The sequence below is a fragment of the Eurytemora carolleeae genome, unplaced genomic scaffold (assembly GCF_000591075.1).
Source record: "Eurytemora carolleeae unplaced genomic scaffold, Eaff_2.0 scaffold261, whole genome shotgun sequence".
Taxonomy (NCBI): domain Eukaryota; kingdom Metazoa; phylum Arthropoda; class Copepoda; order Calanoida; family Temoridae; genus Eurytemora; species Eurytemora carolleeae.
Genome location: NW_019396251.1, coordinates 204,930 through 227,125, shown reverse-complemented (window position 1 = coordinate 227,125; position 22,196 = coordinate 204,930). Strand labels below are relative to the sequence as shown.

Sequence of the window (22,196 nt, the reverse complement as noted above, 5' to 3'; positions counted from 1 at the left end):
TATGAATGAAGGGTTGGTTAAAACACTGTTCAGCGTGTACATTAATGACAAAATGTTCGATGAAAAAGGAGCCATCTTGATTTCTAAGATTTAAGCTTTAAACAAAGAACTTTACTTTACAATCCAATTTTGAGGAGTATTAAATTGTATACTGCATTGAATACTGCTATAAGAAGAAAGGGTACTGGTTTGAATCAGACATTCCAATCTAAGAATGAAGGGTTGGTCAAAACACTGTTCACTGTTCAGCGTGTACATTTTTTAATAACAAAAGAATCGGTAAAATATTTAATTTTAATAACAGTAGATTTGCAAAAAACGAGCCATTTTTGTTTTAAAGATTTAAGCATTACACCAAGAACTTTACTTAACAATCCAACTTTGATTTTGAAACTCATTTAATTGTCCGTTTGTTAAAGCACCATTTTTGTGAAAATTGTATTTGCAGAATAAACTCTTAAAATGCCCTACTTCCACTCCCCAGAGGTCAATACAGAAAACATAGTTTTAAGTGACCCTCCATTTATAGTGTAGCATATCCGATTCTGTAACTTGTGAATTTTGATCTGATTGAAAATATCGTAGATATCAGGATTTTTTCTACATGAACAAATTTAGTTTCCATTTAAAAGATACTTGCTGATTGCATACTGCAGACGCGATGGCGGAAATTGTTAAAATTAAGCCAGTTAAAAGCTAAAAAAAACGTCGATATCTAACTTATAACTTATCAAATAAAAGGTACTGTTGTGAATCGGACATTGCAAAATAAGTCGCTTGAAACCCCAGTCACTGTAAAAATTCACATACACATGACATTAATGTTTAATTATAATATCCATATATTTCCCGGTTTTTACTATTTTACATTATTATTTTCATCTATTTTTTCATCTATTTTTTCTTCATTTATCCGTTTAGTACAGACAACCACCTCTTTCTGTAGTTTTCTTGCCTGGGATAAATTCACTTTTGCCAATAATAAAAAAATGTAATTTTAATTTGTGTCGCAAACTCTATGGAAAAGGGGACCAAAAGCAATCAAGTTCAGGGGGAGGGGGATGATAACAATTCAACAATTTCTAAAAAAAGGGATACAACCCCTCATTTGTAAAAAAAATAGCCGTTTATATAAGCATTTATTGTTAAAATGTGGCCGTGATTGAGTAAAGAATGATAAGGGAAGACATTAAAGGGAGTGTTCGCGAAAAATGAAAGGGGGTATAGGCATACGGCGAAAAATAAACGGTTTTTGATCGCTAGTCGCTACCAATCTTACTTCTATCTTCTGCGTCTTTAAGGAAAAAATTGTTAAAAACGACTTTTACTGAATAACGTAGCATCCACCCAAATTGAGAAAATTTTAATCCACGACTGGGATCGTAAAAAATGAATTTAATATCAACAAATCATTTAGATATTACAATCTTTAGTCATCAACTATTTTTCGACGCATTCGTAATATAGTTGATATTTCATAATATTTTGTATTTGTTTTATATACAATGCACTTAAAACGCCGATTAGTTTGTCCGCTAGGTGTCTCTGCTCTCGATGCTCTTAATGATTCTACGTGGCAGAGACACCAAGCGGAAAAAACGGTGTTTTATGTGCATTGTATATAAAAGTAAAAAATATTATCAAATATTAACTATATACAAATGTGGCGAAAAATAATCGATGAATATAGGTTGCAATATCTGAATGAGTTGTTTGAAATTAAATTGATTTTTTACTATCCGAGTCGTGGATTGCAACTTACTGAATTTGTATGGATGCTTTGTTATTCAGCATTAGCCGTTTTTAGCAATTTTCTCCTTATAGACGAAACAGATAGAAGTGAGATTAGTAACGATCAAAAGCACTTATTTTTCGCCGTATGCCTATACCCCCTTTCATTTTTCGCGAACACTCCCTTTAAGAAGCCATCATAATGATGAAAAATATGATTTGAAGTGAAAATTTCCTTGATATTTGCCATATCCCACCAAGTCATGAATGTACAAGCATATCCAAAACCTAAAAAAAGAAAATAATAATTTTGTGCTCAAAGAATTAATTAATTTTTGTTTTAAGTTGAGATTTTAAAAATTACTTTGAATTTTTCTATATTTTTAAGAATGTTAATCCAATTTATATTTTGAAGTTGGGAACTGAAGGTGTATAAACTTTCATAAAAACTCATAATTTTGGAAATTTTTTCATTTATATGCTTGCGTGGAGTGGATAATTTTTTAATGGATTTTTAATTTTAATTAACAATTTTAGGGAAATATGTAAATGAATTTGAAGTACAATAAAACCCCCAAAATATTAGAAATTTGGGGAAAATTATCTCTTTGAAAATTTTTTTTTTGTAAAATTAAATTTTTTTTTTAAATTGTCAGTTTAAGTCCAATTTTTCACAATTTTAAATATTCCCCTAGATTTAAAAGTTTCCTGCTAAGGGTTGCCTGACTGTGTATATTTTATTTTCCTAAAAAATCATTCTTTTTCTAGGGGTTTATTCGCTTCGGAGGAAAAAATGAGTTTAGGGGGAAACATTTTTTTGGCTAAAAGGTAATAAAAGGTTCGAACAAGGATGACAAACTTTAGCTTTTCAACACCAATTTCACATTTTTTACGAATCTTAAAAATACACCCGTTACCTAATTTAAGTTCTGTGTGCCATTGAATGATACTACCACCAAACCCCATCCATCCAGTAAACCCATGCCTTCCAGACTAGAACAGGTTGTACGTTAAAGGGACTGTAGACGTAGTTTTAAGTGACTAGATTAATCTACATAAACTATAAAGTAGCATGTCCGATTCACAACAGTTCCCATTAAAGCTTGGTCTGATCAAGAATTAACAATTGTTTATCTTTAATTGTGGTTTATCTGTAAAAGCCACTTGCGGATTCCTGCTAACGAAACATTGAAGCAAATTGTCAGAAATACATCCATTAAACGTCAAAACGGCTGAACCGATCAGGTTCAAATTTTGTGTGGGACCTCACGTGACCCCAGGGAAGGTTTATGAATGATCAAAATTTTAAAAATGTTTGTTTAAAGGTTTTTTATTTTGGTAAAATTTTGAAAATGCGCGAAAAAATATTATGAAATCAGCAAACTTTTTTTTTGTTTTTGTTTGATACTGTACAAAGAGAAGATGCTCAGAGATAAAGCCACAATTAAGAGTTGAAATAGAAGATGTGCGCAAAACGCCCTAAAAGCCTAGTATTTATAAAAAGCTATAGACGATATCTTTCCCATTATTAAACAGATTAAGGTTTTAAAAGAATACCAGTGTGAATCGGACATGAACTTCGTAAGATTGAGGCTTTCTGGAAATACAAAAATTCCTGGTCTTTTTTTTTGTTAATAAAATGTTATAAGAAATAAATGAAAAACTTCACTCAAAAAAAATAATTAATATGAATTTTTCCAAGACACAATTATTCCGTTGTGAAAAATTTAGCGTAAATTTTTTCTCTCCCTATATTTTTGAAACCTGATGGTATAATTATTTTATATTTTAAACTTACACTATTTTATCAACAGAATTCTTAGTTTGAAATATCGGAATATAGGGAGAAAAATTGAAGATAGAGTTTCTTAAAAGAAAAGTTAAATAAGTTAGAGCATTGTATACCTTAAGCACTCTCTCTCCAAACTTATCATCATGATAATCCTTGAACATATTTACTCCACCTTGGGTAAACTCAGTTCTGCATCCGTTCATGTACGCATCCTCCCTGTTTAAATTTTTTTTTCACAAATTTCAAAATACACAAAGTACAGAGTTATCCACAAAGGATTAGACTGTAAAGACGACCTGAAACACCAATATGACGATTTCAAGGTTAAATTAAGTTTTATGTCTTGAATATTGTCTATTAACGGCCTGTAAATTGACATGGCCACGAAAGAAACCAATTTAAAGTTGCAGAGAATCCTTAATATAAGGAAATAAGACAGTTTAAATTATGTACAGTCGTCTCTGAAGTCTCATCCTTTGTGGGTAACCCTGTACCTTATTTTGAACTTAAAATTACAACTAAGCCTTTCTCACTGCACTTAAAGACAGACGTTGAGTTCACTCATCAAATCAACGTTTTTATGTCATAGTTTCGCAGATTTGTTTTTCAATACTTTGCACTAATTAGGGTTTTCACCATAGTAATTGCAGCATTATTTCCCCGCAAATTTGCTTTCGTTGAAATACCAAAATTCTTTATGAGTGAAACAAATTCACTATAAACTGCAGTTTTCTGAGCGAACGCTAGATACTAGGCAGTGATCTTTGTAGGAAACATCTTTGGGTGGCATGATAGGCATAGCTGCAATCCTTAGAAGTAAAAAAATTCTAGGTATTTTTAGTAAATCATTAAATTCGCTGAATTGTTGAACTTAAATGATTTTTGAAAGAAAATCAATGAATTTAAAATAGATGACCAATTTTCAACCCCCCCCCCTCTCCTAATTATCTGAAAATAATTCTGAAAAGTATACACCCCTGTTTTGTGTATTATGAAATAGGTGAACATTCTATTTAAAATAATAAAATCAGATTCTAAGAATAAAAATCATCCAAATGTATTTTATTGTAAAAAGATTGTTCTTTGGGTAAGAGTTCAAAGAACACATAATGCCCTATTGTACTAAAAATGTACTGAAGTCTAGAGAATGAGTACTATTGTACTGATTGTGTGATATTGCGCTTAAGTCAAGAGAATGGTACAGACAACTTTAAGAGAGAAAAATTAATGACAGAATAAGAAGAAACATGAACAGTATATCACAAAAAAAGAAACATGAACAGTATATCACAAAAAAGAAACATGAACAGTATGTCACAAAAAAGAAACATGAACAGTATGTCACAAAAAAGAGTTCACCAACTTGTAAACAGAGAATGAGAATGAATAAAAATGAATGATGCCATTACAAATAATGTATGAATATCTTATAAAAAATTGTAAAAAGTACTGTTGCAGTATTGTAGTACTGCTTACCTTACAATTGGATTATTGTGAAGAAGAATCCAGGCAGTTGGACTGATAATTTGTTTTCCTTCGACTTGTCCTCCATTGGCCATAGCACCAGCCAGCTTAGAAATATATGTTAGTTAACGGTGGTGTATCTTTCGACCTACGTATATCCGCTATACTACACTTCCGACGTGGTTTTAAAGCTGCTAGTTGGCCATGTGGCCGCAACGCCCGGTCCCCTAGCCTGTTCTAGCCGCAGCACTCGGCCCAGAAATTGTCTCAACCCAACCTTACCATCAAATATTACAAAATGAACAGCTGTTTTAAGTCGGAAAGTTGGAGGTCAGAAGTTCAGTAGAGGAGATATTGCGTAAAGACGATGTATAATTACAGATAGAACACCAGTGTTTTCAGAACACTAATGGTCACTTGTGTCTTATTCAACAAATACGACATTAATTCTATGCTGCTAGGATATAAATCATAAAAATATACTCTCCGACCTACTGTCGTCAGAAATGTCGTCTTTATGATAACTGTGTTGATTTCTGGGGTTGCAGTTGCATGCCGACCTATAGGTTGCCTTTAATCTTTGAAATAATTTGTGGCATTCAATCGTCCACCTAGTTTTACAATATATTTTAATATTTTACAAAATCATTAAAAACAGCTTGCCCCGACGTTTATAAAATGTGGTCTGCCTTTTTTGGGCTTGTAAAATTATTCTTTAAATAAAACCACCTTGACAAAAGTATATAAAACTCGCATAACCCTCCGGTACTATTAAAAGCACAAAAATGGTAGACCACATTTTGGAAATACCAGAAATATTGATTTTTTAGGTTTACGAGTATATGCCCCCAATTATTTAAAGATTAAGATCGTCTAGCTACCGCCGTATTTTGTGGGACACCCCTCGTAGCTATCGGAGATCAAAAACGAGCTATCTCTTAACTGTCATATTTAGCAGGACACCCTGTAACTCACCATAGCTAGAGCTCGGGCTGAAGCGTGGACATTTCCATGCGGAGATTCTCCTAACCTCCAATCAGGACTATTCATAAACTCAGGAATCAGCACACCAGGATCTAATCCTAAAAATTCAACAAATGAAAAATAATAAATCTTGTTTAAATTGACTAAGTTAATGTAAGATCTTTAGTCCTTATTTTCTGAACAACTCAATTTTTAAAGGGACTGTATACTGTAGACTGTGACTCTCTTTAAAGGGACTGTATACTGTAGACTGTGGCTCTCTTTAAAGGGACTGTATACTGTAGACTGTGGCTCTCTTTAAAGGGACTGTATACTGTAGACTGTGGCTCTCTTTAAAGTGGCGTGTTCTCTGCTGCTATAATTTGTAGCTTGTTGTTATTTCCTAAAGAAGCCACAACTAAAAAATATATTTTTTCAAGAAGAAAACCTGGGATATCTCATACATTCTTGGTCAACCATACAAAGGCTTTAAAAATGTAAGGGTACCTTTGTGAATCTGACATGGAGTTTGAAATGAAATTACCTGGGTCCACTCCCTCAAACATGGCGGCAAACCCACGCTTTTCAGTCTCCGTGAATCTTCTTTTAAAAGAGCTCAAAATTTTGGAGAACACAAAAATATTGTGTTCAACCTAAAGCAAAAATATTGTGTTCAACCTGAAGCAAAAATATTGTGTTCAACCTAAAGCAAAAATATTGTGTTCAACCTAAAGCAAAAACATATTAACGTTGGCATTAAGAAACAATAAAATTAAGAAAAATATCCGCTTTCTTCCAGCCCACTCCCCTCCTTATGTGAACAGACAACCTCTCGTGATTGTATTATTTCAGGTCAGGTTAGCTAAAGGTAGATAGACACTAGTAACAGGAGGATGTCTATTTTCAGGAAAATGGGAGAGGGGGGGGGGGTTCAACGGTTCATTTATTAAGATATCACCAAAATATTTTAACACCTGAGCTCCAAATGCATTTGGAATAAGAGAATGGAGCATAGCATGAGGGGTTGGAATTGCTTCCAGAGGTCTAGTTCTAGCTAGCTCAGACTCTGTTAGACCCATGTGTACATCTATACCATGCCCTTCATGGTACTCTCGTCTTAGCCAGCTTCCTGAATCATATTTAAGTCTTGATGTATAACAACATTTATAAAAAAATTATTTTCTACTTCCCTCTTCAAAAATAATAAAAAATAATACATCTCCTCCGTGAATATTTGATTTTTTACAATTTTTTTCTCTTAATATGGAAAAAAAATTGTGGAGACGGGGGCTTTACAATTAAAAGGTTCTACTAACCTATGGTTATTTTATCTGGAGTTACTCTCCGGAATATTTCGTTCATTATCCATCCTCCAGTCAAGTTATGATATTCTCTAAACAAATTCGGGAGTGTACAGTGGAGCCCGTAAAACAGTGGAATCAAAAACCAAATAGATTTAGCAATAATAAGCTTGAAAATCAACTTTAAAGTGAAATGGGCCTGATTACACTGCACGATGATGTGTTTCATTTCATTGTACTAATTAAGATCGAGACTAAGTCTAACAGTCGTCTTCCTATTCCACAGTTTTGTGTGTAATGTAAATACATATAATTAGAAATAGATATAGGCTGAATTTTATTATTAATGAAAATATTTTAAAGTAGTGAATAAAAATGTAGAAAGCTATGGGGAAATATCATTTAAAAACAAAGTTCATCAACTTGTAAATGTTTATAAATCTTTTCGGCGGTTTTTTTTTACCAAAAAAATGTTCACAAAACTAATCATTCCATTTTAGTTTTATATATTTACCTGACAGTATTTTTTGGAAAAACTTGATAATCCTTGGCAATAATTTTGGCCACAGTCCCTTTTTCTAGTTCTTGAGGGTGTAAATCCTAAGGTATTATCTTTCTAAAGCTTGAAGAAAGAACTAGTTCTTGAGGGTGTAAATCCTAGGATATTATCTTTCTAAAGCTTGAAGAAAGATATAGTTCTTGAGGGTGTAAATCCTAGGATATTATCTTTCTAAAGCTTGAAGAAAGAACTAGTTCTTGAGGGTGTAAATCCTAGGATATTATCTTTGTCATAGATCCTTACTCCTTAGCCAAGCATAAAGACATATAAAGTTTTTTTAATGAAAATAGAAAAGGCATATTTTTTTCCCACCCATCCTCTTAAATCCCCCCCTTTTTAATTTCATAAAAAATTGATTACAGCGGACTTAATTAATTAAAAGAAAAACAGGGGGGGGGGCGTCTTCAGTTGATTTTGGATATCCTGGGGGCTGGATTTATGACAAAATGGTTTAAAGTACCTTTGGATTTATAGCAGTGTGTATATTCGCCAACCCACTCTCATGTCTCAGCAAATCCTCAACTTTTACATCCCCCTTAGCATTCTCAGAGAACTCAGGGAAATAACTGAAGAAAAATTAGTCAGTATAGCTGGCAAAAACTGCATAAATTGGGAAAGGCAAAAAAAACCAAAAATTAAGAATTATAGACGAAAAAAAAACATAAATTAGGAAATAGCTGCAAAAAAATATTAATTAGCTGGCAAAAAACTGCATAAATTGGGAAAGGCAAAAAATAAAACACAAAAATTAAGAATTATAGACGAAAAAACATAAATTAGGAAATAGCTGCAAAAAAAGTAGGTAGCTGACAAAAAACATAAATTTAAAAAAAGCGGGAAAAAACGTAATCAGGAAATAGCTGATAAAAAACAGAAATTATGAAATATCTGAAAAAAAAACATAATTAGGAGATAGCTGACAAAAAACATAAAAGAAATAGCTCAAAAGTAATAAGCTAAAAAAACAAACAGAATCAGAAATAGCTGAGCAAAAAGATGAATTCAGGGGGAGAAAGATCCAAACCGTGATATGAAACAGACCTGAGTCTGAGTGTCACGTTTGTGCCAACTGTTCAAAGTTATCTTTTTAACGGTTAATACATTTTTATTTAGGTCGAGAAGAAAAACCCGTTTCCATACTTTTATTTAGAATAGTTAAAGCTACATTTTTATAAAAAAATTAAATATCAAACCTGGTCATACAAATAAAGAAATTTCAATCTTAGAAAAGAAGTAAATAGTGTTATTTTCAGTTCTCGCCGTGCTTAATACAAGGGAAATTAGTTCCAAAACTAACACTTGGCCCATATCTAACTCTGAGTGTTCGAAATGGGTCAAATCTGCAAAGTTATCTTTTTCAAGAGTATATATATAAATCCAAGCCGAGTTCAACAAAACAACACTATATATTTATTGAAAATGGCTAAAACTAATAATTGAAACAAGAAATGTCAACTTTAAACTAATAATAAGGTATGAGAATTAGTTTTTGATGATATTGGTTTTCATTTTCACACATATCCCTATTTTGAATCAATTACTGCAGTTCAGCTCATGTCAAGTTTTCGGAACATTTCATGGTTTTCAGACAATTACTCGAATTCATATCAATGTCAATTTTCAAGCATTTACACACTTACGTAAAAAAGAAAGGTTTTTTTTATAAAAAATAGAAAACAAAAAAATACTGTTCTTTTATATTTTTAAATAATTATAGCAAAAATTAAGATTTTAAAAATAATTTAGCAGTTTATTTAGTCTTCATAGGATAGTTTTTACTTTCAGTGTTTATTTTGTGTGTTATGAAAGTGAATTTTGTAATGAATTGAGGATTATAATCAAAAACGGGAATTGTTTCGAAAACGTGACAACTTCAGGATACGTTTGAAAATGGAAAACCTGGCACTGTCTTGAAAACGGTCAAGGGTTTTAATATAAAAAACCTCTTTTTCTAATTTTGATTTCAGAAAATAGTGTTTAATTGGGAATTGTTGTCCTCGTCATGTTTAATAAAATGTTGGTTAAAGTTTTAATTATCGACTTTTACTCTCGATATAGTCCGGGATCCTAAAAACCCAGTCTTTCAATTTTTGCCCATTTCTAACACTCAGTGTTGGAAATGGGCCAAGTGTTAGTTTTGAAACTAATGTCCTCTGTAATAATATGTTGAAAATAGTTTCTATATTTACTAAGACGTTGATCATAATATTTGTCCCCAAACACGACACTCAGTGTCAGGTTTGGAACTTTCTTCCCCTAAAATTAGGAAAAAGCTAAAAAACCTGATTAGGTAATATTTAATAGTTGGAAAAAATATAGATTAGGAAAAAGCTAAAAAAAACATGATTAATTATTTTTTAAATCTGAATTTTTTCTAGGCAATTGATTTTTCAATTTCTTTAAGCTATCTTTTGGGTAACCCTGCTTACTGTATAGTGTGTATTGTGTAACCCTATCAATATCCAGACAGGAACTCACAATAAAATGTCTGTTTGTTTATATCCAATAAACGACAACAACAACGACGACGACGACGACCACGATTATAATAATAATAATACCTGGCAACTGTATTAGAGTAATTGATTAAGCCTTGGTCAGCTATACTGGCAATTGCCATTGCTGTAATTGCTTTGGAAGAACTAAAATATAGACAAAGTTACTTTAATTACATGTTTAGCATTGTTAAACCTTTTTAAGAAGTGTTTTTTTCGTATTAATATATTTCCGCTTAACATTGATCTTCAGACATTGGCAACTTCTCGGGATTTTTATTTACTTTGTTGGTTTAAGGTTTAAGTTCAAGTTTTTCAATTCAGAGCGTAGTGAGGGATTTAAAAACGTTAACAAACCACATCAGTTCAGGGGCGGATAGAGGATTAAAGTGAGGGGGGGAGGGGTGGTAGATTTATTTCGGAACAACAGTTTATTACCTGAACATGTCCCTAACGGGCTCTTGTATTTATAAAAAAAAATTATAAATATATTGTTAATACAAAGATTAAATTTAAAACTAACCTAAAAACACACTGTAGGCTGTCTCCATTGTAGGTTTCATCCCCCTCTGCTGAACCCTACAACAGGGGTATACATTTTCTTCCAATAATAATATCACCACTGAAAAAATCGATTTCCCCAAGATGATAATTTAGAGTGTTATTTGCTAAATAGGAAAAAATGATATCCAATGTAAATTTTATGCATTTTCATATTGAGAGCAAGAAAATTTTAAAATAATCTCAATCCGTTTGAATTAGTTGAAGTCTTTTACTCTTCTTATTGGTCAAAATATTGAAGTTTAGGCAATAAGAGATTTCGCCATATTTCTCCAATTTAACTTAACTTCATCTGAAAGGAATTTTAACTTGCCTCAAACTCTAATTAAAAGCCTGACCTCGTAGACCTTTCAAATATCAAACCATGCATTCTGATAAATTAAAAGTAAAAAAGTTGATAAAGGTTACAAAGAAATAGGGATGAATTATCAGTTCTGTTAAAGGTTGGTAGTGCTTGGAAGTTTTACAAAGAAAAAAACTTTTATAAACTGGTTTGTTTAAATAAACTCAACTTTTTCTGACCTATGATATTTTAAACAATGAGAGGCTAGATTTTGAGCTTAATTGCTTTCAACTGATTTTAATTATTTCTGTAAATTAAAAACATGGATCGTCAAACTAAAATAAAAACATATTTACCCAAAGATCTATAACTCTTCTACCCTCTACATATACACATAGCTGCGCATCCCTCTCTTTGCCCGTCTCAAAGTTTTTCCTACGGTGAAATCTTTAATCACAGGTTTACCCTTAAAGGATGAGACTAAAAACTTTTGCAAAAACAACGATTTTAAGTTTGCTGTTTTGAATGAGGTTTTAAAATTGTTTATTTAATGATTTTAAATAGATAGAAAGAAGGTTATATTTGCAGGGAATCTAAATATAAGGAAACATACTTTACAAATTCCGTACAGTCGTCTCTAAAGTCTCATCCTTTATGGTTAACCCTGGAACTATTAAAGTTGCTTTACAGTTCACACATTATTGATACCTTTAACAAGTAATTTACCACAAAATTTGATCAATTCTACATAAATACACTGGGTCCCATAAATACAGTGGGTCCCATAAAACAGAGGAAAAGAAAGACAAATGTTAAGACTCAAATAATGATTTTAAAAAATGAACATAAAACACAGCAATCCTACAAACCGATTTCACGGAATAAAATGATTTTCAAGCTTCTGGTAAAACTTATTGCTTTGTACGCCATCAAATAAACATATTATAGAGGTCGAAGGACGGACTCTAATGAAACTCGGGTAGACTTATTCCAGTATATATATTTCCAAAGCAATATCACTTGACGGAGTCACGTAGCGTTTATGTACTGGAAAAAAATCACTGAATGTTCTTCGTCAGGGTCACCAATATAGAGGTCGAAGGACGGACTCTAATGAAACTCGGGTAGACTCATTCCAGTATATATATTTCCTTATAAGACAAACTTAGTATATCATAATCTAATCGATCACACAAGACTCTTGAGAATACCGCGTTCTTCTTCTGTTGTGGAACTCTGTTTTGGAGGTCGAAACATCGTCTTCCACAATATTGAATAAATTTTATCCTTTTAGTCCACAGTTTAATGGGTCAGACTTTACCCTATTGATTGGTAATTGGTCAATAATTTTATCCTTTTAGTCCACAGTTTAATGGGTCATACTTTACCCTATTAATTGACATTTGGTCAATAATTTTATCCTTTTAGTCCACAGTTTAATGGGTCATACTTTACCCTATTGATTGGTAATTGGTCAATAATTTTATCCTTTTAGTCCACAGTTTAATGGGTCAGACTTTACCCTATTAATTGGTAATTGGTCAATAATTTTATCGGACAAAAAAAAAACAAATTACCATTTAATAATCTAATAAACCGGTTTGTTCTTTGAAGTTACTTAAAAACAAAGAACAATGTACCTAACATTTAATTACCTAAACATGTCCCTAACAGGTTATTACCTAAACATGTCCTTAACAGTTTATTACCTGAACATGTCCCTAACGGGCTCATATCCCTTCTCAATAGTCCCACCAATAACAGTTGAGTTGCTGAAGTTATTTCCCATTTTGTTTTCTTCTATTAACTACTGTACCACATCTTGAGAGCANGAACGTTTTACAAAGTATAAAGGGACTGTGAACATTTTACAAAGTATAAAGGGACTGTGAACGTTTTACAAAGTATAAAGGGACTGTGAACATTTTACAAAGTATAAAGGGACTGTGAACGTTTTACAAAGTATTAAGGGACTGTGAACGTTTTACAAATTATAAAGGGACTGTGAACGTAATTTAAAGTTAACCATTATATATAAAATGTGGCATAATCGATTCACACCTCTATCTGAGTAAGAATGTGAAAGATATCGTCGGTTTTTTCTTTTTATTTCTGTTCACAAATATCGATATTTTATTCATCATTGTTCAGACAACAGTTGAGAGGGTACTAATGTGAATCGGAAATGCACTTCTGTAAACTGGTGTTCCTTGAAATTACGACTTTAGTCCCTGTATTAGTAAAAATAAAAGAAGTTGGAATAAAAAGCACAAGATTAAAAATGATAAGGAAGGAATACAACTGGGTTTCTGTTTCAACTAATTGCATCTTATGTTTCGTATACATTGGTAACAAAGAATCTCTAGAAGCAATAATTTGAACGGGTAAATTACTACAAAATTCAGGCCACATAAAACATAAAAGTTTGTGATAAAAAATCCTTTTATGAAAAACTAATGAAGCCGAAAGTCCTTTCAATATTTACTTTTTACCACTATACAGTTCATATGAGACATCATTATTATTATTATCATTATTATCATTAGCATTATATATCTAGATGGAGTAACACACAAATTGTAAACTATAACAAAGCATTGCTTAGGATCCGTTTAATTTTGATGCGGATCCGGATCCGGGCTGGAAAGAAATGGATCCAAGTAATTTCTTTCTAGATTTACTGATTTTTTGGGACAAAATTTTAAAATTTTTTTGTTTCATTTTTTTTCGCTTATTTTTATGCTTAATCTTGATAAACCATTGAGAAATTAGGAAATTTTTATAATCTCTCTTTTTCAATAACTCAAATTTAAGTTTTTGAAGCTTTTGGTTGATATTTTGCCCCTTGAATCCAGATTAAGATCTAAAAACTTGCGGATACAACAGATCCGGATCCTAAGCACTGTAATAAACATCAGGGAAGTTGATGTAAATTGATCACTGAGTATATCAATAGGGGTTAATCATTTGACTACAAAGGGGTATATATTTCTTAATAAATCAATCACCCTCCCATTAGAAATCTGTTTTCCCCAGATGCAATTAATTTATACATTACAGGGTGTCCAACGAAAGACGACTTGAAGGTCGTCTTTTATCTTAGAAATAATTTCCGAAATTTATTCCTAAACCTTATTTTTGAAGTAGAATTCTAGATTTAATAATCACAAATACCCCTTGTTTAGGCATTTTAAAAATGTGGTCTGCCTTTCTTTATGCTTTCAATATTACCAGAGATATGAAGAATTTCATTAAAATTCCGACAAATTAGATTTTATTTAATAAAATTGAAATCTGAACGAAATTCTTAATATCTCCGCTAATATTGACAGCACAAGAAAGGCAGACCACAATTTGTCAATGCCAGGACTCGGAGACATTTGATGTTATTGTTTCAAGAACAATACATGTTAAAATAAGTTGACGACTGAATGTCACAAATAAATTCAAGGTTTAAAGACGACTTTCAAGGCGTCATGCTACTGTCATGTTTCGTGGTACACTCTGTAGATTGCGGGTTATATATCCCTGAATAGTTGACTTTAATTGATTTAAGGGGAAAATTAATGAACTTTTGGATAACAAAGGGGGGGGGGCCGGGAAATTTCAAAATATATACCCATGCAAATACGAAAATACTAAAACTTTGGTGTCGTAGCATTTTCTAGTTTCCTGTCCTATTCAAAGGGCAGAGCAGGCACAAACATTTCCTCCGACAAATCAAACTGAGAAGAGCGAAACAGGGTTCCGTTCTTGTGATTAAAGAAGTGTGTAGAACCAGCAGAACTCCAGTTAGAACCATAGGTTCCATCTAGGTACTTCTCCGGGTTCCCAGGGCAGGGTAAATAAATATTTCCAAATCTTCGTAACTCAGTCTTGTCAAGTTGATCCTGAAATCAGTTTTTTTTTAAAGTTCAAAAAATTTGATTTTTCGCCTGTATTGAGATTTCGTCTTACAACATGGAGGCCCCAGGTAGGGATCTGGGACAGTCAAATTTGAAAAAATTTTGCGTGGCAAAAAGTTGGTTGAAATACTTAAAGTTCAATAATTTAGAAACCTCTCGCTTCAAGTTTAAACTGTCAATGTCGACACCAGAGATTTAGAGAAGTGGTTGAACCACACATAAATGGTTAAATTACGTCCCTCACAAATTGCTTTCTCTTTTCAGAAAAAGACACTTGCCTGGTAATAGATCTCGTTGGGCCAAATATTCTCTCCAACCTTCTCACACAGAACATATCTATCCTTTATCCAGGGTTGTATATTTTCTTCAAAAATTTTTTCTCCGATATATAATAGGTAGGTCTGTTAATATACTTTATGTTAATGGTTTTATTTACTGAATTGGGGAAATCTTTAGGGGATATGAAGTTTGGAAAAAGTTTTCAATTCATGTCAAATTTGAACTTTTTTCTCCGGAGCATTGAAAAGCTTTGCCCCAGGGGAGATGGGAAAGATTCTTGAAAATATCAACCCCTGCCTTCTTCTGTGTCATGACAAACACGTCGCAGAAGGGATATCTGTGCGTGTAATTAATGTTCTCTACCGGGTCAGAGTCCACCAGACTAAATATTTTCCAGGAGTAGGGTTGAGCAGGTTGGAGACGTAAACCTTCTTGTAGCAACTCTTTCGTTAAACTTTCTAGCTGCGCTTCATCCTAAAAAAGAACGAGGATTGACCCTTACTGGGCTGAACCTAACTCCTGGAGGAGCAGCAGGTTTAAAGTAGAGGCCTGGGACGCAGTGTGTCCAAAAAGCGTGAACTAATAAATTTAGCAACTAGAAAGTAATGTTGAAAAACTTTCAAAAATTCTCATTATGTGAAGACATTGGACAAGATAAGTGAGAAAAAAAATAGAATAATGATTAAAAATTTCAATAATCATGTACGATTTACCATGACTATGTCATACCACCACCTAAATATCATAATAAATAAATGTTTAGAAAAAGAGCGTTGACATTTTGTTTGATTGAATACCACTGAACAGTTTAGAGGGTGTATAACAGTCATAAAATTTCTTTAAAATATGACAGTTAATTGATAACCTTTCAATTTGATTAATCATTAGAGAAAGGAAACTTTCAAGAAAACACTATTGATAGATGGACATTTTTTAATTAGTCAATAAAGAGATTTGACATTTTACAGATGATTCAGTTCTTGGAAGACATTTGAAACTTCAAACATAGTTGTTATTATAGAGACAAGATAATATAAATAAAATGGAGAGGACTACTTATTTTAAGCAAATTCATTTTATCGTTTCCAGAATTTTTCATCAAGTTTTATGTGTAAAATTGTAACTTGTTTTGTCTTGTCCTAAACAGGTGTAATTTTATAATATGAATTGTCTTAAAAACTTACATGTCAGTTTCTTTGAAATTGTTATCTAAGAATGTTATAAAAAAGAAATAATATTAAAAACAACAACTTTTAAAAAAAACAGGATTTTTTTTTACCTTTTTAAGTATGCATATATCTAAATCATCATCCCACGGTATAAGACCACCATGTCTAACTATGCCAAGGGTAGTCCCTCCCGTCGTCCAATAGAATAAGGAGTTTCTGGTAAAAACCTCACAGATTTTCTTAGCTAGCGAATAAACTCTCTTTACAGTCTGTGCATCTGTATATGTTAGTGTGTTGACCGGCATGAAGTAGCTGTCTGGGTCATCGTCGTCAAATAACCAGTTCGGGAGTTCATCGGTTTGCTCTGAATCCATTCAGGGTTAAATTCCTAAAATATATTCAACAAGCAACCTGAAATAGAATTCTTATGTAAAAACTTCGCGGAGGGAGTAAACAGAAATTTGTTAATGTATGATATTCCAGGAGGGGGGNGTATCTATGTTCTCAAAGTTTTTATTCTCTGTAATTTTTTTGATCTTTTAATCACATTTTTCTCATATTTCGTCTTTTATATATTTATTTTTTTAGAACTTTAATTTTAACAAAATTCTATAAATAATTAGATTTAGCTCAGCTACAAATATTTTGACATTTCTGTTGTTGTTCTTTCATCAATCATCAGGTTCGATTAATCCTTTTTTGTTTTTATGTTTTGATTTAATTGCTATTGTTATGATTAACAATTATCATCCTTTATGAATGGTCAAAAATCTTTAAATTTAAATACGACATTTGTTACATTAGGAAATTTAGTTGTCTGAAAAATTTGTATTTTTTTGCTTGTGGATTTTAAATAAAAAATATGTTTTAAAAATATGTTGGCCTCGTAACGATTTAGCCGAGAAATATTCGTCTGCAAAGGCGGAAGTTGAATGCCGCGGACATAATTTTAATAAAACAAAAATAGTTTATTTCTGACATTTTTTTCTGTAATAAAGACTTATAACTTTCGTGTCCCATATTTTACTAATAATTTTATAATTTCTTTTAAATTTTATGGCTTAGTTATTAATAATACAAGATCTTTTTTATTTAAACTTACCTCACATATAAAATTTGTTAATCAAAATTGGAATAAATTAAATCTTAATATTGTCATTCTTATTTTTTCCCCAAGGAGCTTTATTCAGACAGAATGGCTGCCGCTGCGGTAAAATTGGTTCAAGTCCGTCCTCACATTCCAATGATCAAATTCAGGTTTTGAATAAGATATTAAAAATTTTGTTTATTAGGCTTATAATCAAGGTATTTTTGAACTATAACATAAATTTCTGGTAATTTCCTAGTATACGATTTTTGAACAACCTACTCCAACAGCAACCCCAACAGCAGGTAGAGTAACAGCCCAACAACCTACTCCAACAGCTGGTTGAGTAACAGCAGGACAAACTACTCCAACAGCTACCCCAAAAGCAGGTAGAGTAGTAGCTAAACAACCTACTGTGACAGCTACCCCAACAGCAGGTAGAGTAGTAGCGAAACAACCTACTCCAGCAGTTGGTAGAGTAGTAGCTAAACAAACTACTCTAACAGCTACCCCAATAGATAAGCAGATTAAAGGGACTTAAGACAAAATTTTAAAAGGTTTAAAAGATTTCCTTATGAAAGTATGGCCCGATTCACTACGGTACCTTTAAATCTTTATCTTATCAACCGTAAAAAAGATGTTGTTTTCCATGTTTAGAATGTTAAAATCTACAAATTTCTTTCACTGTCTTTGCATACAATCAAAATTTATTTATATTTTGCTGAGATAAAGGGCGAAATGGTATTGTTGTGAATTGAGAATGCACCTCTTTTAATATCAGATCAGAATAAGTTTAATATTTTTCTGTCCAAAAGATTTATAATTTACAGTGTGAATGAGTAATAAATTATGAACTGTCTCGGTGGATTTAGTTATTTTCAACTGAATTAAATCTAAAAATTGCTCTACAAACATCAAATAAAATCAAGCTATAACAAGGACAAAGACGACATTCATTCCGCAGTCTTTTTCCGTATTACACTATACAGTGTAAATGCAAAAATCTTAATGGAAATTGAACTACCTGGTTTGTTTTTGATAATTTTCATTAGAAAGAACCTAGGGTAATATATTTTAAGTATCTATGTTCTCAAAGTTTTTATTCTCTGTAATTTTTTTGATCTTTTAATCACATTTTTCTCATATTTCGTCTTTTATATATTTATTTTTTTAGAACTTTAATTTTAACAAAATTCTATAAATAATTAGATTTAGCTCAGCTACAAATATTTTGACATTTCTGTTGTTGTTCTTTCATCAATCATCATGTTCGATTAATCCTTTTTTGTTTTTATGTTTTGATTTAATTGCTATTGTTTTTATAATGTTATATATATATAGGTATAGACGACGTGAGATCGATGAACTTGAATGTGACGCTATTAACTCCGGCGGCCGGGACAAACCTTGGGCCTAGGCCGGGCTATAATGTGGCCCAGGCCGGGATATAATGTGGTCCAGACTGGGCTATAATGTAGAGTAGTTTATTTATAGAAAAATACCTCTCGAAAAATAAAGAATATTCTCAGATTTATTTTTGCAAAGAAATAAAAATTGTAGAACACGAATTCTTGAACTCACTGCTAATTTTTATTCCTCGCAATGCACAATTCATTTTTGAGATAAATCGTCCACTCATCTGTCTAATATCTGTGTTAAGTATTTGGTGCTGAAATAAATTAGTTTTATTTTGTTTCATTAATTAATCACAATTAAAATCCTTTCAGAAGAAATGTTATGACAGTAAAATGGTTTACTCTACGGACAAAGGTAAAATTAAATGTTTAAGTTAACATAAGAATCTCGGTACCAGGATTAAAAGTCGTCTTTAGTGGTCATAATTAAAATAAAACATACTAGACGAATTTTGAAAAGAAAACTCGAGTTTTTTAGCCCCAGGGTACCCATGAGCTTCCTCAAAAATGTCTGCCAATTTTATCCAGTCGTTAGGCCAGGCCAGCTATAGCTAACGAATAAATATAATTATATGAGCGAAGAGCTTTATTACATATATAGATAAAACCAAAGGATTTCTATGTTATTCATTTTTCAAGTGGAAGTTAATATCCTGAATTTGTAATCTTAGAATTAAAAAGGTTTAAAAGATTGATGATCGATCCATTTTCATAGATTAGTAAGGGTAGACATACAATTTTTTTATTGGATATATATTGCTTCTAAAAAAAAATTGGACATAGAATGGATTCTAATCCATAATTTAATCGATTTAAAATCAGGTTTTTTAGGGACTGTACGCTTAAAGTCACTATTAAACGTCAATTAGTATAGAAAATACAACTTCAGCTTCTTTGATAAAGATTTTTGAATTAGCTGGCCAGAAGTTTATTTGTTTACTTTGAGGAACTCTCCGCATACAGTGAGACCCACAAAAATGTGGAGTAGGAAGACGTTTATTGGACCCGAGTTAGGATTTTAGATAGTCCAATGAACATAAAAACATAACTTTTAATTGTAAAGCGTAGTGTACTAAACAGACCCATTTCACTTAATCAGTAGTTTACACAAACATGCAATGCACTAAAAGCGCAATGCAAAGATGACAATGCCCGATTCAGAACGGTACCCTTTAAAGCTTTGTCTGATCAGGTAGAGAATGTTTATAATTGAAATGTTTTTAACTGTGGATTCTCTACAAAAGTGACTAGTACAGGAAAACATATAGGATAAGAATTAAATGAAACACTTTTCAGCCAATGAAAACGACGATATCTTCTACATACTTGATGATCAATAAAGGTTTAAAAGTTAACGGTGGGAATAGGGCACTGTCACCTTAGCGTGAAGGATCCCATAAAATCGCGCGTATACTCCCCTTAAACTGCGCGAATCTTGTCTACATGATATCCCTGATATGGGTCCTACCCATGCATTTTAATTTTCTGATCTTTATACACTTAAAAAGTTTTTATTCTTCAAAATTATGAATACATCTAGATTCAAAGAATAAAATAAATAAATAAAAATAAATAGAAATAAGAGTTTAAGGCAAGTGTTAAGTAACGTCATGTAACATTAAAGTACATTAATTATATTCATTCAATTATTCTTTAGAAATTGTGGACGAGGACTGAAAATGAAGACTTTCTCTCTGAGTCGGGATTCCCAGTCCCCTTGGAGCCACAATCCTGGATATTGGATCCCTAATCCCGGATATTGGATCCCTAAACTTCTCAATCCATACATCCTTCTTCTCGTGATCCTACTCCATGTTCCTGAATCCTACTGTTTTTTCAGGAATATCAGTTAAACGCCATTTTGGGAGNGAATGTGAATAGTTGATAGAAAGTCTATCAGATCTACCGTATATCAATCAATTTATTATATACCAGGATACAGAATGTGAATGGTTGATAGAAAGTCTACCATATATACCGTATATCAATCAATTTATTATATATATTAGGATACAGAATGTGAATGGTTGATAGAAAGTCTACCAGATCTACCGTATTTCGATCAATTTATTATATACACCAGGATACAGAATGTGAATGGTTGATAGAAAGTCTACCAGATCTACCGTATATCAACCTTTATATTATATATTAGGCTACAGAATGTGAATGGTTGATAGAAAGTCTACCAGATCTACCGTATATCAACCTATATATTATATATCAGGATACAGAATGTGAATGGTTGTTAGAAAGTCTACCATATCTACCGTATATCAATCAATTTATTATATACCAGGATACAGAATGTGAATGGTTGATAGAAAGTCTACCAGATCTACCGTATATCAACCTGGAGTTTGAAAGTATTGCTACTGAGTGCTCCTATGATTATGTTTTTGTGTTTGATGGATCAAATTCATCTTCAAGGAATATTTATCAAAAATTCTTCATTCAGTTTTCAATTAATCTAATTAAATTTTTTATTCATCTCTTCATTCAGTTGATAAAGATTGTGATAATTAATTCATTTTTTCATATTTTAATATTTCATCATCTTTATGAAAATAACTTAAAATTGATTGTTTTTAAGATAACATTACAATCTTTTATGCATTATTCATTTATTTATTAAGATGATAAATCACATTTTTTTAAATAACCTAAAGTTCTTTTTACTTCTAATTAGATCATTAGTTTTGTTTTGTTGATACTTATTTTTTCTTCTTGAATTTAATGATATTTTATTAGATTAATCGGAAGCTTTTCTGGCCAGGTAAATACAAATATAACATTTCAATTACAAAATTATTTTTAATATTTTCATAAAGTTTCAAAATTTATGCCTAGCATTAAGAAATTATCATTATTATTATTACTTCAAAAGAAATGAGCCTTTGCATCAAACTCAAATTTTTTAGTCCCTATATCTTTTCGACCTGAAGGTGAAAACCTATAATTTTTCAAACTTAGACTATTTGATCAGAATTCATAATTTGAAATATCTAAGATCTACGACATCGGGTTAAAAAGTTGTGGGAACAGAAAATCAGAGTTTGAGGAAAAGACTTTGTTGAAATAAATTGATAGTATTTTTGATTTTCTAAAATTAATATTATTTCTCATCTTTAGACTTTACCGCCACCTGTGTACACTAGTTCAGGGTTTATGTACATCAAGTTGTTTACCTTT

General features: G+C 31.8%; 2 protein-coding genes across 9 annotated transcripts; both read right to left on the bottom strand.

The window, feature by feature from the left end:
- Positions 1-821: 821 nt before the first annotated feature.
- LOC111699384 (uncharacterized) lies at positions 822-12,961 on the bottom strand. Of its 2 annotated transcripts, none has more exons than XM_023470058.1 (15): positions 12,805-12,817; positions 11,506-11,584; positions 10,829-10,884; positions 10,372-10,452; positions 8,271-8,376; positions 7,766-7,851; positions 7,267-7,343; positions 6,925-7,079; positions 6,495-6,603; positions 5,963-6,069; positions 5,000-5,094; positions 3,637-3,739; positions 2,649-2,724; positions 1,967-2,019; positions 822-955 (listed from the first exon to the last, which is right to left on the bottom strand). In XM_023470058.1, exons 1-15 carry the CDS (start codon positions 12,810-12,812, stop codon positions 860-862), a joined length of 1,287 nt encoding a protein of 428 aa, XP_023325826.1. In that variant the 5' UTR covers positions 12,813-12,817; the 3' UTR covers positions 822-859. The 2 variants fall into 2 exon arrangements, with proteins under 2 accessions (XP_023325826.1, XP_023325825.1); XM_023470057.1 differs by lacking the exon at positions 12,805-12,817 and adding an exon at positions 12,859-12,961 and having other exon boundaries at positions 823-955.
- Positions 12,962-13,025: 64 nt separating this feature from the next.
- On the bottom strand, positions 13,026-16,966 carry LOC111699389 (uncharacterized protein RT0683). 7 transcript variants are annotated; one of them, XR_002764743.1, is made up of 6 exons: positions 16,613-16,966; positions 15,631-15,807; positions 15,333-15,395; positions 14,769-15,039; positions 14,053-14,123; positions 13,026-13,733 (listed from the first exon to the last, which is right to left on the bottom strand). XR_002764743.1 is itself a non-coding variant. In XM_023470062.1 (4 exons), exons 1-4 carry the CDS (start codon positions 16,874-16,876, stop codon positions 14,827-14,829), a joined length of 717 nt encoding a protein of 238 aa, XP_023325830.1. In that variant the 5' UTR covers positions 16,877-16,965; the 3' UTR covers positions 14,448-14,826. The 7 variants fall into 7 exon arrangements, 1 of the variants encoding a protein (XP_023325830.1); XR_002764741.1 differs by having other exon boundaries at positions 14,053-14,120; XR_002764742.1 differs by having other exon boundaries at positions 14,063-14,120.
- Positions 16,967-22,196: the final 5,230 nt, after the last annotated feature.

Bases quoted from the DNA above. Each gene is read 5' to 3' on its own strand.
- LOC111699384 (XM_023470057.1), bottom strand. From the start codon at position 12,938: ATGGGAAATAACTTCAGCAACTCAACTGTTATTGGTGGGACTATTGAG. The intron at 6,070-6,494 runs GTAATTTCATTT...TTGAATTTTTAG, and splicing joins GTTTGAGGGAGTGGACCCAG to GATTAGATCCTGGTGTGCTG. The intron at 2,020-2,648 runs GTAACGGGTGTA...TTCTTTTTTTAG, and splicing joins GCACACAGAACTTAAATTAG to GTTTTGGATATGCTTGTACA.
- LOC111699389 (XM_023470062.1), bottom strand. From the start codon at position 16,876: ATGGATTCAGAGCAAACCGATGAACTCCCGAACTGGTTATTTGACGAC. The intron at 15,808-16,612 runs GTAAAAAAAAAT...GTTCTTTTTTAG, and splicing joins ATATATGCATACTTAAAAAG to GATGAAGCGCAGCTAGAAAG. The intron at 15,040-15,332 runs GCAAGTGTCTTT...AACTGATTTCAG, and splicing joins CCAACGAGATCTATTACCAG to GATCAACTTGACAAGACTGA.